Genomic DNA, 17,230 nt, shown 5'->3' on the forward strand with positions numbered 1-17,230 from the left:
TGAGGGGGCTGCAAGTGGACAATTAAGTGAAGCTCACAGCCAGTGTGCACATCCAACCTAATTTGTAGATTTTTTAAATTGGACACATTTTTTAAGGTTGTAATGTGGTTTTGGCAATTCCAGTCATCATCCCCCTGCCCCAACCTACTCCCCCCGTAACATGTGCTGTACCCTGGGCATACGGCAATGGAGCCCCAGCTGTGGGTCTGGCCATGTATCTGCTGCTCTGTTGCCCATATACCATGCTCCACTGCTGTGGCAGGTCAGGCATGCTCGTGGAAGTGGAAGCACAAGTGGAAATGAGCTTGTGTTAGTGCGATCAGAGAATGACACCTTTCTGTAAGCGCTAACAGGCACTGTGATCATGACACTGGATCAAATTTCAGAAGCTCATGTTTGCAGGAAAAGGAAGAGACTACATTGGCTTTTGACTCTCTAGTGTTCTGTGGTTCATCGAATCATTTGTTCTGGGCTCGCTGAATGACAACAATGACTCAGAATGAACTACAACTAACACTTAGCATTTCTTTTTAGCTTAAAAACAACTCACATTGTTGCATCAAAAGGATTCAAATCCTCATTTTCCACACTTTATCAGCTCGTTCATCGTTGTGCATTTCTCTGACAGATGTTTCCAGGTTTCCTCTTTGCGCATCCTCACCGGACTAGCAAATTAATGGAAGAAACAATGCAATACAGCTGCGAGTACAGACTAATTTGTGTGCAGTGAAGTGGTACGCTGATGCTGATTCAGACAATGTGGTTGTGACTATCCTGCCATCTTAAAATTAGGCTACTCGTGAGAGACAACTGTGTGGAAGCTAACAGCCAGTGCTTTATTCAGATTAAGTCTGTATCCTTCTAAATGTTTCTTTACTCTGGAGCCCATTCAATCACTCTTTCATTCCTCGATCAGTCTGTTTATCTGACGTTTATATTTGCTCTGCAACTCCATCCATTCACTTAATGCAACATTTTACTATCTATATTCATGCAGCAGACTCTTTGGAGGGCAGCCTGTTCTGCAACAGCAGCCAATAACACAATCAAACACTTCTCACTGGAAGTCTGCTGCTGAGACTTTGCACGTGCAAGTTTCTACATGACAGAAATGTGTGACCACTGCGTATAAACGCTGAACCATCTCATATAAAAAGCACATAACACCGCTCTACGCTCCTTAACTACGACATATTACATTTTGGACAGTCATGCATCGTCAAAAGTGAACGCTGTAAGTACGGCCACTGAAAGAATGAATGCATTACAGGGTGTGCTGGAGCACGACTCGATGTGTAAAAAAAAAAAAAAAGAAAAGATTTTGAGAAAAGTAGCAGCCAGCTAAAGAAAATAAATTAAACTGGCAAGCGGCAGGTAGAATAAAGCTCCAGAGGAGAAAGCAGGAGTAAGGATTTCACAGTCAAATAACTTGTGACATTTTTGACTGGAGCTGTTGATGAGATAGCGCAAAGAATTACCTTGGTGTGTCAAAACAGGTTCTTTTTCTCCGTTTTATGCTTCCCAACAAGCACCAATTTATAAAAAGAACAATGGAGTGGAGAAATTAGACTTTTCAAAAGAGTTCTGGGAAGTTTAATGTGAGCAGTCACTTGTTCCTTTTTCAAAGTCAACAGCCAGACTGAATAAAAGCCCTAAGCCTGTGGCTAAAGAATGTGCGGAAAAACTCTCGAGTTAAACAGAAAATGTGTCACGCGCCTAAGAATTTAAGACAATAGAATTATTATTTCTGTGCCTGAAAAATCTTTTCTCCTATTGTTACATGTGATGAAAGAAAACACATCATATGAATGCTAAAAATGGTGCTTCGCTTTATGCTAGGCACAGTTTTTAATAGTCATCTGTCGGCAGTACGTCGCCATGTGTTAAACTCTGCTTCGCTTCCAATTTGGGACGAATCAAAATACACTGAGCACCATACCCCACAGCCAATTGCCACTAGCCCACACACTCTTTAAGTATAAATGCATATGTTTATCAGTGTTTAACCAAAATCCGACAAAAACAAGACGTACCGTGCCAAGCTGTTCTTCACGCAACACATAAAAAAGTGTCAGCCGGAACAAACACGCTAATAAAAAGTTTAAAAATAGCTGGTGTGAGATCAATAGAGTCATTAGTAAAGTAAAATCACTCATCGCCTAGGGTAGGGGTGTTAAACATAAGGCCCGGGGAACAGAATCAACCCAACCTTGACTCCAATCTGGACGGCTTTTTTGGAAAATGTGAAGGAGTTCAAAGATCTTGACATTTTAACTGTATTTTCATCAATTTTAAGCTTGAATTGTCATTCATGCTACACCAAAGTAATTAAGTAACAGATAAACAATTAAAGGGTTGGAAATTCCAATAAATCTTTAAGAAATTTACATATCTTACAGTAAGTTCAAAGTAGAGTGCATCTGGCCCTTGATGTAAATTCAGTTTGACATTCCGGTAGGAATATGTCAGATCGTATAGCAATGAGCTCACTATGAACCCAGACAGGTCATTGTTGCATTCAGCTTCCTCATATAGTCGCTCATCCAATATTATGTACTACATGACCGCAAGTGATACACAGTCGGCCTGTATGTGGTTATTGTAGAAGGGAGGCAAAGTGTAGTAACCAAATATGATGATTATTAAAGTTCAGCTCATAAACTGTGGTTCTGTGACAGCTCAGGGTCTGAAAAAAGACTTCCTTTATTTTTCTGTGAGATTAATTAATTCGATTTTTTTTTCATGTTTCTGCTGTTTAGCACGCTCTCAAAATCATATCTTTCAGTGATCTGAATAAATGAATGAGACACATATGCAGTACTTGTCTTGTACGTGCCTTTCCATTAATGTGACTGCATTCAGTGGTGAATGCAATACATAAACATTAGTAGGTTAAATCTGAAGCCGCCATGACTTTTATGGAAAAGTGACTCATTCAGATGGAATCAGATACATGAAAAGGAGGGCACGTCTGAAAGTCGTTGACATCAGAATGCTTTTACGGCTTATTTTTAATACAGCATTTTTTGTTATCAGCTGGAAATTTGGAATGGGATAGTGGCTACAAAATGAAAGGGTAGTGGATAAAAAAATAATACGCTAGGAATCACTGGTCAAATTTTGGTCAAACATCGATAAACACACACACTGGGACTGACACCTAGCCAGTAGGCCAGGACCTTTAGAGTCCTGCTACGTGCCTACCATCTGAAATTGCGTCATCATTTCATTGCAGAAAAAAGTAACAATTAAAATTCTAATTTAATGAGATCCTCATTTCAAACTCTATGCGTGCAAATCAAATGCACTGCTCATGTGCTGTTCCTACGCATTCACATTCTGGCATTTCAGTGCGATTTTACATATATGAAAAATGAGGAAGCTGGACTTACCTAGCCTGTTGTCCAATGCTCCAAAATCAAGAGAGTACTTGACAACGTGGTAATTGTTCCAAACATACAGCAGATTGTCCCTGGGGTTATAATCCACAGCAGCAATGTACTGATAGGAGTTGGGGAAAGGGATGTCCAGGAAGCCGTCTTTACTGAGTTCTGTGTTGTAGATGTAATCGATCTTGTTTCCCGTCGCTTCATTGTCATCATCCTCATACACCGACTTCACCACATAAAGGATTCCGCAAATCATGAAGGCGTTGGATGCCGAACGCTTGTCATACGCCGTGTCCCAGGTCCCCTCAACGCGCAGTGTGTAGGGATTGAGTTGGCTGATCACAATCCGCCCGTTGTTTTGCTCTGTTGCATAAATCACCCACAGGCCGTTTTCGTCTACAGCCAAATCAATGTCTGATTTCCCTCCCCAGCGGTACGGAGACGTGTCGTGGTAGTTGGCGTTGGCTATGATGGCCTCGCCGCTCTTGATGCGAGTTCGCAGGTCAAACTTGACAATGTTGCGTGTGCGCTCCTTGTTGAAGAAGAGCGCCCCGTCGTAGACCACAAAGCCCGTTCCGTCAACGCGATGCGGAAGCTTGTAGGTCGTTGTCGGCCTTCCAGCGACAAAGTCTTCTTTGGATGAGTATTCGGTCAAGGTGTCCGTGCGGTAGGGTGTCCAAGGCATGTAGTAGATCTTATCCGAAGCTTGAAGAGGGTCTTTGCACCAAGCTCCGGACTGGTGGTCCGATTCAAAGAGATGCTCGCTCTGGTACACCCTCCGCAGAAGCCCTGGGCACAGGAATACTGAGGAGCCAAAAATGGGGAAAGACAATTACAGAGTTACATTGGCAGGTATTAAACAGACGAATCAGAGACAAAATTGAACAAGTTTAAATCTGTGTTAAGATGGGCAGTTTTAGAAGAAAAGCAGATAAAAAAAGATTTGCGTGAAGAACACTGATAGTTAGAATTGTTTGGATTTTATTACTAAAATTAAACAGAACACAATCAATAACAGAAAAACCCCAACCCACAATGAGCCTTTTCATTATTTCCAACAGTGTCTCCAGTGCAGTGAGCGCTGCTTTGCTTTCAATTACTTACTGTAGTCTTCAGCTGTTACATATGATACTTCGACTACAGTTACCGGACCCCAGAGGCGAGTAGTTACAATGTGTCTGAATAAACAGGCTTTGAGTTTGGAGGGAGAGAAGAGTAAATGAAGTCAGGGTTATCTCTGCTGACTTAATGCAGAGCAGAAACGAGTCAGAAGTCACCGATGGAACTTACCCGATCACCACTAACTCGCCCACAGAAACACACAAATTACCATTTTGGTTCCCTTCAGTTTCAGTTACACTTTGCACAACGGCTTCTCTTCACATCCAATTAGATACAGTGCCAGGGAAGAAAATATGTTTCATTCTTCTCTTTCATTAAAGCACCCCAGCGGCACTTCTTAGTAAACAGCATTAAACACACAACCCCCCCCCCCCCTAAAATTTTTTGATAAATAGCTGCACTTCAATTATTGGCCAAGGTAGAGATTTAGGAGAAAGAAAACAAGTTAAAGTGACATAATCTGTGTAATGATAGCCTGTCCATTATTTCACCTACATGACATTTTTCACCTCCGTGACATGATTTACAGCCCCCCACACAATAAACTAATTATATGTAAACCGGTTTATACTCAGATCTGATAAAGCCAATACAGCTGGAGAGGGTCAATGGTGGAAAGCTAATTTTAGTTCATTATGGATTATCGCGGACTGAGGCAATTATAATTTTCTTTTCTTTCTAAGTAGATTGTATCTGCATACAGAATTACAACAACAACACAGCATAAGAGTTTAATACTGCAATTAAAATTGTACAAACAATAACACATGTAACAACGAAAGCTAAAACAGCAGACGAAGGAGAAACACAGGCAGAAAAGAAGGCACAATTAAGAGCTTCCCCCACTTTTAACAGGTTTGCTCCAGAAAAATACCAGAAATAAAAACGATGTGTGCGAGAAGGATCTCTCCACTGTAACAGGCCAGCAGCCTGACAGTGCGCTGACAGCTTCTAGCCGTGGATCCATTGAGAGGTAAAAGCTGCGGGCTCCGTCGAGGAAGAGACAGGGAAGAAAAAAAACAAAAAACACAGAGGCTTCTTTCCCTTGTAATCTCCTAAGATTAAACATGTTGTCTACCTGCAGGTGAAAATGTGGCGAGATGCGTCCCGTTGACATACAGCCTCGGTACACATCTCAGCGGTGCTCAGCTAAACGCTAAGAGGGCCGTTTCTATGGTTGAGAAACACAAGATGCGCTGGGGTACAAGGTCAGAGTCGGCAAGCTTTGTTCTGACAGCACACTGGGCACTATGGAGGTTGTAAAATATGCTTTTTTTGTTGTTTTTAAGGATGCAAGAGATGGAGGAGTAAATGGAAGACATTAGAGGAGTGATACAAAGGCTCACATGGCTTTCATGGGGAACTTCACAAACCGTTACCACAGCAGCGCCCGTCATATCGGTAAAACGTTTTTAACTCCCCTTTCACCTTCGCTGCTCGTTCTCGTTGCCTCTGGTTTCGCGATACGTCATTAACTAATGACTACAACGAGACCGAAAAAAATGCATTGCCTCGGCCATTTCAGCAGGAGCTCTCGACTCTTGTTTAATGATTTCGATCCCATCTTTAACTCGAACCAGGATTTATATGTATGGCGTCGTGCAAAAAGATAATGCGGCGCAGGTATCGAAGCCAAACTCGTTCCATTTCTGCGGTTTGGCTTCCATCCATCTTTATTGTTAACATCTGACAACGAACAAATTCTCCAGGTCGTGTTAAAAGGTAAGACTACAAACACGGTACAAAGCTCCTGGGGCACAAGTGTAGCTTTAGCATATGTTTTGCAGCATCATACAGTGCTGATAAGGTAAGAATACAGCTGCTATGATTTATCCCTAGTATTGACTCTTTTTAGTCCCTGAAGGTTATAGTCATCATCATGTTAGAGCTATAATGAAAAATGCTGACAGCTTACTGGACAAGCTATTGATCAACCTGTATAGCCCTCTGCTTTAATATTATGCAGCTGATAACGCAGAGCTGGAAGAATTTTCAGTTATTACAGGGAATAAAAACACGCCGGGGTTATGAGATTTCAGCAGCGAGGAGGTTTGCGATGGCTTGGATATCAGAACCTGTGTGGTTGATACTGCTGATGAACAAGAAGTGAAGGCACGGGGTCAGAAGGTTAATTAATATTTTGGACGCTGCTGTACATTAAATTCCCTAACGATGTTTCATGGAAAAACCGGATATTCCCCATGAAATGCATGTTGAGCCACAGTAGCGAACAACACAATGGTCCTACAAAAAGTTGCCGTAGCGGCCCGTCACCGGCAAATAGCAAGCGCGTGCCCAAATGGAAATGCAAGGTGACAAAGACAAAGAAAAGTTGTTGGTATTTAGTTACCTTTTTGTTCCACTTCTATTTTTTTAGGCATGAAGGGGAGAGAGAAAGAAAGAAAAAATACAAAGAACAGGTTAACATCGTGATCACTGTCTTTATTTTCCAGACACTCCAAGAGAAACATGGGTTAGTAATAGAGGGACACACAAAACATTTCATCGTCAGTTGTTTTTTTGGGGTTTTTTTTAGAAATCAGACAGCGTTGCGCCTCATATGAGCCTGCTGGAAAAAGACAGATTAATCAACTCTGAAATTGTTGTAGAACATGCTCTGGGTTTTTTTGCACTGACGCCTGCACAGCAACAAAAAAACAGAGACATCGCTGTGGGGATCGGAATGTATGAGACGAGGCAGGGCTTTTAGAAAAGCCATAAAAAACATTTCAACATATTGTCATTTATAGATGGTAAGTTTAAGCTTAATGCTTCTATCTGTTTAAAGCTTATAGTTAGAGCAGGATCAGGTGACCCCGACCCTCCCTTAGTTATGCTGACCTAGGCTAGAACCCTTCCCGGGGTACAAACAAGGCAAAGGGTCATTCACGACACATCATCATCATCGTCATCAACTATCAACAAATCAACCTTATATACCTGTATTTACCTGCACATATACACCTCTCATTCACCATGCCAGTTTTTCAGCATAAATATGAAAATCCTGTAATAATAATAATAATAATAATAATAATAATAATATAACGCATAACTATCCGCTGTGACTTGGAAACACTTGTTTTTAGAAATAAACCACAAGAAAGGAAAATTTATTCTTATTTCCATTAAGTACACTAAAAACCAATAATCCAACATTCACCCATGTTAATCTACTTAACCCTTTATTGACCAATTTGAAGGGCCGGTCAATAAAGGGTTAAATTGATCTAATTCTCCATATACAGCACAATGTGCAGCATTTAACTTAAGTAGCTTCTCTTAGCTTTGATTTTTGTATTTTGGCACTATATAAAATGCAATTGATTTTTCTCCAGTCATATAAAATGTTTACATATTGTAGACTTTTTAAAATTTTATGATAATTAGAAACTTCTGAATTCTTCAGAAATGTTTTAACCATTTTCAAGTTTGTTCAAGCTAAAAGAGAAAATAATCTGTCCAGCAGTTCAGCCACTGCAAAACACCACACATTGATTTAGCTCCTAAACTAATAATCAGACACTCATAACCTGAACAGACTGATGACAATAATGATGATTACCGTATACGATACCTCCCCTTATTCAATGGGATGCAGTAGATGATGTAAATCATTCTAAATTGACTGGTGCGACTGTTATTAGATTATTATAATGGATGACGTGCTGGATATTGATTTCACTTGGACTGAGATCGAGATTTAAATCTGCATAAACACATTCTTATTGACATACACTTGAAACATTGACATATTTCCAAACACGTTACCATTTGCACGGCAGACGGTGAGCAACGTTAGTATTAAACTGGAGTTTTATTAGTGGTCATCAGTGTTGAGGTAGTTAGAGGACTAAGTAAAGGAATAATATGCTACAGCACTACTCGTTACTTGTGCTTATGTTACTTAATTACTCTGGAGTAAGCAATGCACTACCTGTTGCATTACTTGGCCTGATTATCAGTTAATAATAAAACCCTACAGCTAGAGTCTCACGCATTAGCACAAATCCCTATCCTAATGAGGACATATATACAGTCTTTCTTTTAATGCAAAGCTGACAACAAAATCAATCCACTGAAATTCTACTGTAGAAATTGAGGCTACAATACTAATGCTGACCATCACTGCCTGTTTTGAAGATCAGCCTCAGGCGGCTGGTCTGGGGTCAGCATACTTTCAGCTTTAACACCATTCTGGGTGTTTGGCTAGCTTTGTGTTAGCATGCTATCTGTGGAGATCTTTGCAAAGAATTGAAGTTATGTTAGCAGTGTAATGCAACTGTGTCTGTCTTGGACGCAGTTTGCATTTACTGTCACACCCTTGTTCTTTTGCGCCACTAAAAATGAAAAGCGATGCCCTTAAAAACTGAAATCAGGTGATTGTAGTGCAAGTGTGAAGAAAGAAACATGCCTGTACTGCTGTAAAATGTAATCTGATTGTAGCTCATTGTAGCCTGTTTTACCCAACACTGGTGGTCACCTAGCATGTTCAAATTTAGTATTCTCAGCCTTTCTATCTACCCCAAAAATATAAAAATAAATGATTTAAATAATAAAATTAAAAACCTGCTAGCTAAGAGATGCTAAATCACACAGAAGAGCTAAGCAGATCAGCAGAATCAAGTGATTAATTCACTCCAAGAGATCTCTCTCGCATTAGCATTATCCACTGTGAATAATAACTCCATATACTTCTGAGTTCAGCTTCATCACGGTGACTTCAGGCAGGAAAATATGTTTCTCACTGATCTACTTCTGTTACTCAATTCAAACGTTAAGTAGCTCATTTCAAATTTAAAGTAAATTTATGTAGCATCTCGTATTCAAGTGGGAGCTTGAGTGACCTATTTTTTTAAACATGACTCCTGCAAGAGTAAGGAAAAAGTAAGAGCTGTTTGCAGTCTACATCTAAACAAGCACACCGAAAGCCTGCTGAAAACAAACTACTGAGCCTATTACATCTTAACTCTCTATATAATTCTTTTTTTCCGTGAAGTGAACAAGCCTTTTATGTCAGACACGGCGTTTTGTCAGTCTCCTTCATTCGTAGTTGGCGTTAGCATCCACCCCGTGCGCCTGCTCCTGTCCCTTCCCCTTCAGTAATCCCGGTTCTAATAAGAGAGGATTAACCTCTGTTACTAGGGCTTACAAGAGTCCTCTCCTCCAAATGGAGAGTGCAACAGAGTGAGGTATGGAGGTCAGTGGGCAGGGGGCAGGTGGGGTAAAGTTTGAAAGATGGGAAAGTTATTAGAGGAGAACAATATTAATGAAGGCACTGAGTCAACGAAAAGGAGAGAGAACGAGGATGTCGGGCGACGGAAAGAGCACGAAGGAGAGGAAAACAACGGGGAGGGGAGAGGCTTGAACAAGTCGTCCGTGTTTGTCAGATCATAAACTGGTACAGCACAGCACCTCATTAACAGAAAACACTCCAGCTGTCACTGCAACACAACAAGTCCATACCAAGCGCGAGCAACAATTGCTTCGGGCTGCATGTGAATCGCTGTTACCGACACCCCAAATTTGCCAATAACTCTGAACAGCATGCGGACCCCATAGATCAAATCAAAGTAAACAGCCAAACGCTACCCGATCAAAGCCTCCTCACCTCCCGTGAGCAATGGCCACACAACGGGGACCGCGGGGAGGCCGGCGTTTCTGATTGAGCGATTGCTAACAGCGGCGAGGCGAGAGGAGGGTAATGATCTAAAGAAAAAGGCATTAGTGGCGGGGATGTGAGAAGCGGTATACAACGCAATCATCGGGGGAGACGGCGTGAGGAGGGAGTAAAGGATGTGGATGAAATCCCTGACAAGGAAATACGCCACTCCCTGGGCGAAGTCCAGCATGGCGGCCCTTTCGCTCGACCGGACGACACCGCCAGATGCAACAAGGTCACCCATCAGAACACTGGAAACAATTTGTCCTCGTTGTGTCGACTCATGTTTCACCGTAGACAGTACAGACTGAGATATATACCTGCGATATGTGCCTTGGACATACTCAGTCACACACACGCAAGAGAAGCAGCGGGGAAAAGCAGAGATGGAGAATTGATTCATTTGAAAAGCTTCTTTACTCCACCGCACCACCCCCATTGTGACCTTAATACGATTTTGGTCACGGCTGTCACTGAGTCACTAAAAAGCACTTAGCTCTCTCATCTCTTTCTTTTCTCTCTCCCTTCTCTTCGCCTTTTTTCCTCTGTCCCCACTTTCACGTCTGAGAAACTATCAAAAAAAGTGCGCACAGATCAAAAAACATAAGGGTCCTTCCAGATGAAACACGGACCCGGCGCGGAGCCGTCGCATAAAAGAGGCCCTCGAGCATCAGATTCATTGACTCGACAAAATAAAAATGATCCTTTGCCTGTATCCTATATCTGAAACATTTGATGGAGCCTTGTCCTGATGGCTTCGGAGGGCTATTTGTGAGTTATATACAGCGCTATGTGTCAGTATTATTCACTATAATATCTGGTATTATTATGGCTTAAAAATTAAGCTTTTAACTGTAGCCTTTACTCTGCATTTTGTTGGTCGAGCTTTTGTAGGTCTTTTTACAGCCAGAAGTTACCATCTGTACCATGCTGGACTGCTCAGCTTTCAGCCAGCTAACTTGATTAGCAAGCAGCAGCAAACTGTATGGGGTAGACTCTTAGTGCTAGGTAGCAGACTAAGAAAACACCATTATATTTCTGTCACCAAAACAGAAGCCCAAACTTCTTGGATGGTCTATGCCACACAGCGTGCCATGTCATTTGTCAGATTAGTCCCCGACACAGCAAACGCAACTGAGAGGGCGAGTTCAGTGACTGGAATTAGAGGTGGTGAAGCCCAGCAGTCAGCACACCAGTCAATCAGGTGGCCACGGACGTAAATTTAAGCCTTAACACTATCAAAACTGATGAGTTATTTAAAAAGCTCCTCCGCCATCGAGCTGTTATGAAGGGGGGAAACTACCCATGGGGACCAAAGCTATTTTTTTTAAAATGCTGCTAAGTTGGTTGTTTAAATATGGCCGTCCAAGAAGCTAGACTCCCTTTGTGTTAGAACATGGCTTCATTTTTCATCTGTTTTATTAAACTAATTTAAATGTCGTCTTGATGCACGCTCAATCATCTAGGTAAGTAAATCCCTCAAAGTTGATTCTGTTCATATGAACGTAGCTTTTTCAGTGGGAGAAACGTTTCGTCACTCATCCAAGTGACTTCTTCAGTCTCAGCTGACTGCAGGTTTCCCCAATACTGTAAACAGTGATCAAGGAATTGACCTCCCAGCCCATTGTTCCTTCAGTGATGCTAGTTTCAGTTGTTGTGCAAATGTACTGTTTATAAGGTTGGGGAAACCTGCAATCCGCTGAGCATTGAATGTCACTTATATGCTTACAGTTGGGGAGATAATAATTTGATCCGCTGCTGAATTTGTAATTGTGCTCACTTTTTATGGTAGTTTCACTTTAATCAACCAAAAATGCAGAAAAAAACATCACCTGTTGGCATGGGCTTGCCAACAGATAAAACTTTATCTGAGATAAATGTCCTTTTATTAAAATGTAACATTTTGCCTCAAACAGCTACATGCTGGCATACCTGGAGGCAGCCCGGTGCAAGCAGGATAATCTTTTAGCCACAGAGAAGCATGGGTGGAGCAGTTTGAGGTTCCAATGCCTAGCTTCACGCACTTCCAAAACCTGATTTATCTAGGGACTGGTCCAGGGTTAGATAACCAGTTGACTCACTAATCTGGGAACATCGTACAGCAGTGCCATATTTAAACAAATACCCAGTGGACCGTGAGCACGCTACATGCAACAAATTAGCTATTGTGCTGTGAAGAAGACAAAAACAAACAGAAACATTAACAAGATGGCTGAAACAAACCGGAAACCTATGTACGGCTTAAAAAGATGCACGTTACCGGGCACTACCTGTTTATCTTTCAGAACATGCCACAGTTTGGGGATATAAACTTCACCTTGAGTTATGTAACTGTAACAGCTGAACATTGTGCAGTCAGTGCAGGTTAATGTTTAAGGTTAATCAGTCACTGCTCTGCCACTAGGTTAAGTCAAACATCCACCCATTAACTTTCTTCCGCTTACCCAATGCAGAGTCAGCTGTCACAGGCCACAAGGTGAGGTAGACCCTAGACTGGTTGCCAGTCTATCACAGGGCTAAACCATACATTTAGACCAGAAAGTGTAGCTGTAGCCATGCCTCCCCTAAATTGTTCTGATGTAGCGGTGGCTGGATCTAAGGTTTGTTTTTTCCACAGGGCGCACTGAATATATTTTCATAACATTACAGGAATGCAAAAGACAAACTTGATCATCTAATCACGGCGATGATGTCACTTTGCGGAGCATGCATGCTAATGCAGAAAGCACCGCAGACACCGCCGTGGTTGGCCATTTTGCTAACAACCTCCCCTCCTCCCCCTAAATCCCCCATTGGCTACAAATGAGGGCAGCAGCTGTTCGTAACAATGAAAAACTTAAAGGAAATGCAATAAGGTTTTTGCTTGTGTGCATATACATATTTCAGTTTTGACAGTTTAGATAATATGATTATATGCACCCCGCTGCTCAGCAATACCATACCCTATAAAATTCAATTTTAAAGCCTCTGTGTAATACAGTCCTTACTTCATTTTTCCCCCACAAGATTTCAAGTATAATTTCCACCTGACAGGTTGCTGTGCAGACCTCTCACAGCCCACGTCCTGCAAACGGCGAGCAGCTAACAATGGGGATCTTTAGCCGCTGGGAGCGCATACACGCTGTCATGTGAGCGGCAGCTGTATGGATTTTCATTTGAATAATTAATGCTTCCCAATTTCACACTAATGGTTGAGAGGTATCAGAATGGTATCATTAGCCACTAATAGAGATTCATGGCAGAATGGCAGCAATATTTTTTGCAATACGCCCCCCCCAAACACCCCACCCTGACACACTCCCGTTCTTCCCCCCCCTCTGTTTCAAGCAGGGAGTTGCAGAGAGCAAAACCCTCAACTCCATCCCATCAGCTTTTTAATTAATGACACAAATTACAGGGCTTTGAATAGCATGTGCCTAAGGATGGGGGAGGACACGCAGGCGGCCATCTCTCTTTCTCTGAATTCTCTCTTCATCTCTCTCATTTTTTTCCTATCCCTTCCCTCGCCTGGCACTCATGAGTCTCCCATACCATCATTACAGGTTCCATTTCTCAACAGCCCTCTTTTTTTTTTCTTTCAACCACTTGTCTGCTCTCTTTGTGCTTCCTTCTGGTACTTATTCAATCTCCTCCCTAGCGTCTCCTTTCTGTCTCCATCGCTTTCTGCCTCCCTCCTACTGGGAAGCAGCTATGCCGTCCTATAACCTTGACAACGCAGGATGCTGTGTACGCGCGCGCGTCTTCTTCTGTCTGTGCGCGTGTCTGTCTCTCTTTGAGGGACAGGTGCAAGGACTTGGCGCTCATCCAACCTGCTATCCACGTGGGACCGACCAACGGAGGGAGAAAAAATTTAAAAAAATAAAAACAAGGGAAGGCTCAGCAAAACAAAATTAAATACATTTTTATGGAACATAGCAGCAACTGGAGCAGAAATAACCTAATTGCACCTCCTAAAATACGTCTTGATTTTCAAGGACCTTGAAATTATGGAGGAGAACAGCGGGGTGGAGGTGGGGGTGGTGGGGGAGATTGTGGAGGAGAGGCAAAAATAACTGTAGTGTTTAGTCTGGTGTGCGGCTGGACGCGGAGGAGCACCAGCGAACAAAGAAAGGGAAAACAAAAAAAGCTTTGATTAGTAGGGTGATCATTAAAAAGGAGAGACCCCCTGAAGAGACCGATCTCTAATTAGTAATGTATCCTCGACACTTGGCACCCCAGCATCTCTTCAGACACATGTGCGCGAGTGAGTGTTTGTGTGGGGCTGTGTGCAGTGGGTGGGTTAACACTGAGATAAAAGCTTTGCTTGTGTTACATAAATGGGTGTTTATGAACATTTCTGCAGCTCTTTCGGCGATTGTGCATTTTTTTTTTTTTTTAAAAACATGAAAAAGAAAGGTAACGATGATGCTGTATGTATGTCACTGAGCAAAAACAGCAGCTGCTACAGCACAGGAACCTGATAGATTACAGCAGCTTATTCAGCTATTAGTGGGGGGAAACAGTTTCCACATGTCCAGATTCACCCCTTTAACACGGCCATTTATCCACACCGGTAATCACCGCTTCCCTGTGCAATTATATCGCCTCTCAACTGGGAACATCATTTTTTTTTTTCCGGGGGATAATCCCACCCCTAGAAATGCCACTTTCTATTTTATGTTTACCTTTTAACCACCGTGGCAATCAGGCAAACTCTGTTTTAAAATTGGTGGCTATCAATTTCATTTTCTGTACATCTGCATTTGTTTAATAGTAAAAATGTTTTTAGTCAGAGTACCCGGATATATAAACACAAGATTTCAGTTTCACTGTAATATCTACAGTCATGGTAAAAAGTTCGCATTAAGGATTTATTAAGACTAGATTATTCTCAGTTGCAGACACCGACATGAACAGCTGGAGACCGAACAGCTGAGTGCTGTAGTCCTTCCTGTTATACTTCTTTATAGTTTGCTTGAAGTCCACTGCCTGAAATTTACGTCACAGGGACACTAGCAGACTCACAAACGTGGAAATTATAAAGTCCTCTTTACTAGTTCCATAGGAATACTGTGGGAATTAACCCTTTAAGACCTACCATAGAACCAAGTCTGCCAGAGCTTATCTTTATATTTTGACATGCTGTAGTGCCATTTTTGGGAGCATTTCAAGTTGCTATACATCAATACAACCGTTATAGCCCAAATTTTAATAATATGTATGCATTAAGTCCATAGTAACTACATAAATTGTAAAAAAGTGCAATAAAGTACAAAAAAATGGAAAATCGTTTTTGTTTTTTTTTTCATATATTTCTAGTAAGAGAAATTTAAGAGGTTTATCCCTCAAAACTGTAAATACAAAAAAGTTGCACAAAATAGTTTGCAACAACAGGAAATTTATTTTGAGTGTCTTCATAGTTTTATTTTTGAGATACACCAATTTTTATATACTGCAGGAAAAACGAAAATAAATATTACAATCCACATTTGCAAAAAAACAGCATGTGCATCAAAATAAACTATTTCCAGCAGTGCAATTTGAGTTCTAAGCATCCCAGAAACTATTCAGAAAAGCATAAAGTCAAACATAACTTTTAAAAACACCAGTATAGGCTTATAAGGCCCCAAAGGTAAAAAACGACATTTCCGCAAAATGACGTCACTTCCGGTTTCGGGCAGGTAATGGCGGACATGCGATAGTTCGCGCTGACTTCTATTCCAACGTAGGAAGTGTTACGAACAGCTAATTGGATCGGCAAAGTGTGTTTCTGGAATATTATGTTTTTGCTGCTGCAAGTGCTTTTTATGCAATTTTTGCAAAGCTATATGTGGAAGGAAACCGTGACCTAGGACAAGCTAATGGCATAAGATGTAAGTACACCTGGTCCGGTTTCATATGCAAAAAAAAATTATTGCGCTAGCTTACGTGGTTCCAGTTCTACAGGGATTTAAAAATAGTTACGCAAAACGGAGCGTGCCCGCTCCGACCGGTTTTAAAGGGTTAAGAGGGTAAATAGTAGCCAAGTGCTGCTAGTCAATCCGCTCGATTAACTGACCATCAGCAAGTGTTAGCACCTCTATAAAAGCATAGGTTGTGGCAGTTTACTGCTCTGGAACATTCAGATGTGTGTTAACACAATACCAAGGATGAAAGACATTAAAGTGTTATAAAGCCAAGACTTCTGGAACAATGGTTGTTGGACAGATGAGACCAAAGGTGAGATGACTGACCATGTGCCAACACAGCATATCAGCACAAACATCTCAAACCAACCATTAGTCATGGTGGTGGAGGGGTGATGATTTTGGTTGGCTTTGAAGCCACAGGACCTGGACACCTCAAAGTACATAAACATTAACTATAAACTCTGTATACCAAAGCATTCAGAGAGTGTGAAGTCAACTTTGGCTAAAACTGACTCATGCAACAGGACAATGATCCCAAGCACAGCAGCAAATCTCCAACAGAAGTCCAGAAAGCTTCATACTGACTGAAATGCTGTGGTGGAACGTTAAGACAGCTGTGTACAAATAAATCCCTGCAAACCTCAAATGAACTGAAGGAGCATTGTAAAGAAGAGTGAGCCATAATGTGGTCTAGCTACATCTGCAAAGTACCAGATGATTTTTAAATGTCCTGGTACATGAGGGCTTGAACTTGCACGAGGCTGTACTTTCTTTATACCACAAATATATATTCATATGAGCTTGTATTTTCTTTTCATTGTTAATATTAGTTTCAAACTGTGTGGAACTTTAAAATGCATCCTTTAAAGCTTATTTTCACAAACTGAGACAGAAATCTCTACTTGAGTTGCACATTCATCCATCACACTTTCCAGTTTTACTCCTCTGAAGGGTTTTACCCTGAGTTTCATTCATGGATTATTCAGAGCTGAATTTATGGATTTTTTTTATATGACATTTATTTAGTTTTCTAGACTGTGGACAGTAGATTGATTTAACAATTGATCCATTTTAAAACAAAATAAAACAAGAACTTTTCTATGTATTGTCTGCAAACCAGCACATAGTTGGTTGAATGATATCTCATGTAATAATAACATGTATATATT

General features: G+C 41.3%; 1 protein-coding gene across 14 annotated transcripts in view; it reads right to left on the reverse strand.

Moving 5' to 3' along the window:
• Positions 1-17,230, reverse strand: part of LOC134624900 (adhesion G protein-coupled receptor L3-like) — a 265,399-nt gene that overhangs the window by 106,547 nt on the left and 141,622 nt on the right. For all 14 annotated transcript variants that reach the window (XM_063470031.1, XM_063470027.1, XM_063470024.1 and 11 more), the window contains exon 6: positions 3,393-4,193. In XM_063470031.1, coding sequence (XP_063326101.1) covers positions 3,393-4,193 — 801 coding nt within the window. The remainder of the gene's footprint in view (positions 1-3,392; positions 4,194-17,230) is intronic.

Source organism: Pelmatolapia mariae, linkage group LG3_W (assembly GCF_036321145.2).
Source record: "Pelmatolapia mariae isolate MD_Pm_ZW linkage group LG3_W, Pm_UMD_F_2, whole genome shotgun sequence".
Classification (NCBI taxonomy): Eukaryota; Metazoa; Chordata; class Actinopteri; order Cichliformes; family Cichlidae; genus Pelmatolapia; species Pelmatolapia mariae.